We start from the raw sequence: 6,687 nt of genomic DNA on the forward strand, positions 1-6,687 counted from the left end.
TGTGTATGAGCTGTGTATGAGCTGTGTATGAGCTGTGTATGAGCTGTGTATGAGCTGTGTATGAGCTGTGTATGAGCTGTGTATGAGCTGTGGTAATAAACATCGGAAAGTCTGACACGTTGTGTGTCTTATGTATGGAGCCCTTCTCCTGTCACTGTGAGGAGCTCCGCTAAACACTAATGAGTGATGACATCATTTCAATGGAGGAGGGGGAGGGGGGTGAAGGTCATGTTTGGTGCTCTTTGAGGGTGCGATGGGCCCAAAATGTCTCCTGAGGGTCACAGAGACTCCTTTCACTGAAACTATCACGGGGGCATTGCAGGTGGGGGGGGGCGCGGTGAGGAGGACCCAGGGAAAAGGAAATGTCAGCTTTGAAAGCATCCTGGGCTGTATTGGTGCCCGGCTGCAGGTGTGCACATGAGCGCATGCTTGCGTGCGTGACATGCGCATGTGGCACTGCCGTGGCTTCTTAGTCGCTTCAGGTGTGGGTCATTGCCGGTGGAGGGCCTTGCAAGCACTTCTCTCCCAGCCGTCCCATTGGTCCGCAGGGACCTGTGGCTTTCCTGGCCAGAGCCAGGACTTGTTGCTGAGTAAAGCCGGCCACACACACCTTACAATTGTCTGCAGATTTTCTGTGGTCAGATGGAAAAGGTGCGACAGATTCCTCCACCTGCACTTACCTGTGTGTATGGAGTGATCTCCACCTGGGCCGATCCGTTGCACTTTTTCCATCTGACCACAGAAAAGCTGCAGATAGTTGTAAGGTGTATGGGGCGCCTTTATTCTGCCATTCCCATAGCAGCTACGACGCCTCAGTTCCTGTTTCCTGTCTCCTTTCCCTGCTATTTGGATCTCCTGGTTATCGACCCCTCACCGTTTAGGATACTCGCTGCCTGCCTCGCCCCGGACTGTACTCTGACAACGCATTTTGGATCATCCCATCTTGTACCTCAGCCTGGACTCTGCTTCTGGTATTGTTCCCTGCTATTGGGGTCCAACCCAGCAAACAGGGGGACTTCGCTCCCTCCCTAACAGCAGCAGGTTAGGTGGAGGTAGGAGGCGATGCAGCAGACAAAGCCCACAGATGAACACAGCAGCAGGTTAGGTGGAGGTAGAAGGCGATGCAGCAGACAAAGCCCACAGATGAACACAGCAGCAGGTTAGGTGGAGGTAGAAGGCGATGCAGCAGACAAAGCCCACAGATGAACACAGCAGCAGGTTAGGTGGAGGTAGAAGGCGATGCAGCAGACAAAGCCCACAGATAAACATAGCGGCAGGTTAGGTGGAGGTAGAAGGTGATGCAGGAGACAAAGCCCACAGATGAACACAGCAGCAGGCTAGGTAGAGGTAGAAGCCAGCATAACCAGCTCTTGTGGATCACTATTATAGCGCACTGAACATCAGAACAGTGAGGATCTATGTGGGGAAAAAAAACAAGAATCTATCAGGAAATAGAACCTTTGGCTGTCATCACCATTCAGATACATTTTAGTTCACGCCATTATATCCAATAATTATTTTTATTGGGTAGATTTGTTCCACAGGAGCAGTTGTCCTGATACTCAAATGAGAATTATATAATATTATACATTATAGCCCCTAGTTCCCCCACCCTCTCTTTCCCTCCCACCATACACCATGCTCTCCATTCTCCTGTGCTGTACCTGGCTCACCCAATTGTGTCCCACTGTCAGGAACCGGTTCTGAAGCCGGGACCTCTGCTGTAGCTGGCAGTGGATCTACCTGCTGAGCCACCTTAGAACCTTGCCTGATCTCCTGTGTAATCCTCAGGTAAACCTAGTTTCTGCTGAACTATTCTATTTAACTTCTATCTAACTTCCTATTTAAGCCATGCCTCTGCACTTCCTGTTTGCCATTATCTTACTTCCTGCTCCCTCTGTGATTCAATCCTCTCATACTGCTACCCGTGTACCGACCTTTGGCTGCTGATTCACCGACTACTCTCATCGTCTTCCGCTTCATAACCGATACCTTTGGCTCCTGACCTTGACTTGTTCACTGACTACGCCTCTGCCTGCTCCTCCACCACTACCCTCTGCTTGTGTACCGAACCCGGGCCGTTACACCACCAATTGCCTGCTGCTTCAGCTACCAGACTCCGAGCCTGATCCCAGATCGTGACAGTCCCATTGATGGGACCAGAAACAAAAAGCTCGCGGGCTGGAGGAATAGAGTAAGCGGTAACGCTGCACTCCAGGCAAGCATTAGGAGATATTTCATGGAGTTCTCCTTTAAAAAAAAAATCCAAGAATGTGGCGTCTCATCTCAGCCAACCCAATCAGAATCCCACGCTTACATGTCCAATGTTGGTTGCATGCTTGGCGCCTTTGCCTGGGAATGTTCTGATGCTTCCGCGTTGTTATTCAAAGGCTCTCAGGGGCAGCAGAAATGTTGTTGTCACACTTCTTTTCATAAGATCTCCTGACTTGCTACAGCCAATGGCTGGATCATAAAAATCCAGAGATCTCCGTCAATGTCTCAGATTCTACAGCTTGCTGATACAATGTGCCGGAGCAAAGGATACACAATCATACACAATGATAGAAGGTACACATGGAGTTTGTTTCGTATCAGATTAGACTAATAGAAGAAATATCAGAGAGGAGATCCGACTCACACAAAGTGTCATCAAGAAGTGACCAGTGTCAGGGGGGGATGATATACTGCCAGGGGCCCTGGATTGTACACTGATACACTGCCAGGGGCCCCGGATTGTACACTGATATACAAGCTGTACACTCACTACTTTACATTGTAGCAAAGGGTCATTTCTTCTGCATCGTCACATGACACGATATCATCCAATGAGAACGCTGGACTCACTTCTGTAAGATACTGTATATTCCATCCATCTATCTGACATTTACAAAGCAAGTCACATCAGTCTCTGTACAGAGGAGCTTACACTCTAATGTCCCCTCCCCCCCATCACATCAGTCTCTGTACAGAGGAGCTTACCCTCTAATGTCCCCTCCCCCCACAGTCACATCAGTCTCTGTACAGAGGAGCTTACCCTCTAATGTCCCCTCCCCCCACAGTCACATCAGTCTCTGTACAGAGGAGCTTACCCTCTAATGTCCCCTCCCCCCACAGTCACATCAGTCTCTGTACAGAGGAGCTTACCCTCTAATGTCCCCTCCCCCCACAGTCACATCAGTCTCTGTACAGAGGAGCTTACCCTCTAATGTCCCCTCCCCCCACAGTCACATCAGTCTCTGTACAGAGGAGCTTACCCTCTAATGTCCCCTCCCCCCACAGTCACATCAGTCTCTGTACAGAGGAGCTTACCCTCTAATGTCCCCTCCCCCCACAGTCACATCAGTCTCTGTACAGAGGAGCTTACCCTCTAATGTCCCCTCCCCCCACAGTCACATCAGTCTCTGTACAGAGGAGCTTACCCTCTAATGTCCCCTCCCCCCACAGTCACATCAGTCTCTGTACAGAGGAGCTTACCCTCTAATGTCCCCTCCCCCCACAGTCACATCAGTCTCTGTACAGAGGAGCTTACCCTCTAATGTCCCCTCCCCCCACAGTCACATCAGTCTCTGTACAGAGGAGCTTACCCTCTAATGTCCCCTCCCCCCACAGTCACATCAGTCTCTGTACAGAGGAGCTTACCCTCTAATGTCCCCTCCCCCCACAGTCACATCAGTCTCTGTACAGAGGAGCTTACCCTCTAATGTCCCCTCCCCCCACAGTCACATCAGTCTCTGTACAGAGGAGCTTACCCTCTAATGTCCCCTCCCCCCACAGTCACATCAGTCTCTGTACAGAGGAGCTTACCCTCTAATGTCCCCTCCCCCCACAGTCACATCAGTCTCTGTACAGAGGAGCTTACCCTCTAATGTCCCCTCCCCCCACAGTCACATCAGTCTCTGTACAGAGGAGCTTACCCTCTAATGTCCCCTCCCCCCACAGTCACATCAGTCTCTGTACAGAGGAGCTTACCCTCTAATGTCCCCTCCCCCCACAGTCACATCAGTCTCTGTACAGAGGAGCTTACCCTCTAATGTCCCCTCCCCCCACAGTCACATCAGTCTCTGTACAGAGGAGCTTACCCTCTAATGTCCCCTCCCCCCACAGTCACATCAGTCTCTGTACAGAGGAGCTTACCCTCTAATGTCCCCTCCCCCCACAGTCACATCAGTCTCTGTACAGAGGAGCTTACCCTCTAATGTCCCCTCCCCCCACAGTCACATCAGTCTCTGTACAGAGGAGCTTACCCTCTAATGTCCCCTCCCCCCACAGTCACATCAGTCTCTGTACAGAGGAGCTTACCCTCTAATGTCCCCTCCCCCCACAGTCACATCAGTCTCTGTACAGAGGAGCTTACCCTCTAATGTCCCCTCCCCCCACAGTCACATCAGTCTCTGTACAGAGGAGCTTACCCTCTAATGTCCCCTCCCCCCACAGTCACATCAGTCTCTGTACAGAGGAGCTTACCCTCTAATGTCCCCTCCCCCCACAGTCACATCAGTCTCTGTACAGAGGAGCTTACCCTCTAATGTCCCCTCCCCCCACAGTCACATCAGTCTCTGTACAGAGGAGCTTACCCTCTAATGTCCCCTCCCCCCACAGTCACATCAGTCTCTGTACAGAGGAGCTTACCCTCTAATGTCCCCTCCCCCCACAGTCACATCAGTCTCTGTACAGAGGAGCTTACACTCTAATGTCCCCCCCATTATGTGCATGCTGCGTGGCACACTAATGGACTTTGCTGCTGGGGGTGTATTGCAGCAGAACACATGGCAGTGAAGTACGGGGTGCGATGCTCTGCAGGACTGGTCTATGCTCCCAGTGGCTTTTGGGGTGTTAGGCAGTGACGTCATGGAACGCATGTTGCTGCATGCCGGGACGCACCGCGATGGTGTGAATGGGCCCCGAGGTTGATACTTTATTGGCTGCAGTGAGGTGGCCGGAGTCCAGGGATCAGATAATTGTGTCATCACAGTGACAACGGCTCCTGTGATAGGAAGTCTCAGGAATGGCCAGTGACAGGCTGCGACTTTCCCTTTCACCACCAGAGGTCACCAGAGCTCCATGAAAACCTCCAATGTGCCGAATTCTCTGCCAGAAAGAGACCCGTCTGACCTCTGACCTCTGACCTCCGACCCTTCTGGTAATATTTTATTTATTACAGGTATTTATAGAGCGCCGACAATGTACGCAGCACTTTACACGGTGCACCTTCACATCAGTCCCTACCCTCAATCTAAGGTCCCTATCGTACATACATGGAGGGCCAACATCAACCTTCCAGCGTGTCCTTGGAGTGTGGGAGGAAACACACACAAGCACAGGGAGAGCATGCAAACTCCATGCAGATAGTGACCTGGCCGGGATTATTTCATTTATTCATCTTTCCGCCTTTATTTTTATTCAGTTTTGTCGAATTTCAGAAAAACCTCCAAATGCTGCTGAAACCTCTTCACGTGACCCGTATCACCTGACGGAGGATTTCCAGTTGGGTTCGGTCAGTCACGTGACCCGTATCACCCGACGGAGGATTTCCAGTTGTGTTCGGTCAGTCACGTGACCCGTATCACCCGACGGAGGATTTCCAGTTGTGTTCGGTCAGTCACGTGACCCGTATCACCCGACGGAGGATTTCCAGTTGTGTTCGGTCAGTCACGTGACATGTATCACCAGACGGAGGATTTCCAGTGATGTTCGGTCAGTCACGTGACCAGTATCACCTGACGCAGGATTTCCAGTTGTGTTTGGTCAGTCATGTGATCCGGAACGCGTAGCAACTTCTCTCTTCTTCACTGCAGTACAGCAATCCGGCCTGGTCACCTTCCCGCCCCCAGCCTCTGATTGGTCATCACTCTTCTCTCATGCCCTGTGACGTTGGGTCAGCTGACTTATAGCGCAGAGCTCTGATTGGCTGAGAGTGTGCGGGAGTTTGTGATGGATACAATTGTATCTTTCGGGGGGGTCAGACGGCCATTTTGTAGCGATTTGTCACTAAGATGCGATTTCAGCGCTTTGGGTCGCCGAGTTCTGCGGCCGATCGTTCCTTCTTCAGCGCGGCCCATGCGATTGTCGCCAGTTACCGATTCCTCATACAAGAGGGGGGAGGGGCGCACCGCCAATCAATCGCAACCCTGCCGCCAGCCGAGCGGCTTCGTTACTTCACTCTCTGGGAGTCCGGCAGGTGACATGGCGGCAATTATCAGACATCGGGTGACCTCTGACCCCTGAGTGAGGCTGCTTTATGGGGGTGAATACGGTGACTGAGGTGGGGAGACCCCTCCATAGTGACCCGTCCTGTATGACTAGAAGATGACGTAACCCCCGGCAACCAGTTACCAGCGTCCCCGCGGATGGAATGATCGGGGGTTGGGAGCAGAGACATTAATACCAGTAAATGCCGCAATTCCGTGTAATCTCCTCGCGGGAAGAAGGATGACGGCGGATGAGGATGTTTAGCAAAAGCTTCTCCCAAAGCCGACAAATCCTCCCCAATCTGCCGCCGCCCACCCTCCGCTACCTCCTCATCTCCATCCTGACTTCTGAACCCTCACCTGTCATCCCCATCCATCACCTGTCATCCCAGACCGCTCACCTGTCATCCCCATCCATCACCTGTCATCCCAGACCGCTCACCTGTCATCCCCATCCATCCCCTGTCATCCCAGACCCCTCACCTGTCGCCCCCACCCC

General features: G+C 52.1%; 1 protein-coding gene across 1 annotated transcript in view; it reads left to right on the forward strand.

Moving 5' to 3' along the window:
- CACUL1 (CDK2 associated cullin domain 1) overlaps positions 1-6,687 on the forward strand; it is a gene marked incomplete at its 3' end in the record, with an annotated part of 15,952 nt that overhangs the window by 7,348 nt on the left and 1,917 nt on the right. The window contains exon 7 of the mRNA XM_018574733.1: positions 2,655-2,665. Within this exon, the coding sequence (XP_018430235.1) occupies positions 2,655-2,665 (11 nt within the window). The remainder of the gene's footprint in view (positions 1-2,654; positions 2,666-6,687) is intronic.

This window comes from Nanorana parkeri, unplaced genomic scaffold (assembly GCF_000935625.1).
Source record: "Nanorana parkeri isolate BGI_ZX_2015 unplaced genomic scaffold, ASM93562v1 scaffold3197, whole genome shotgun sequence".
Classification (NCBI taxonomy): domain Eukaryota; kingdom Metazoa; phylum Chordata; class Amphibia; order Anura; family Dicroglossidae; genus Nanorana; species Nanorana parkeri.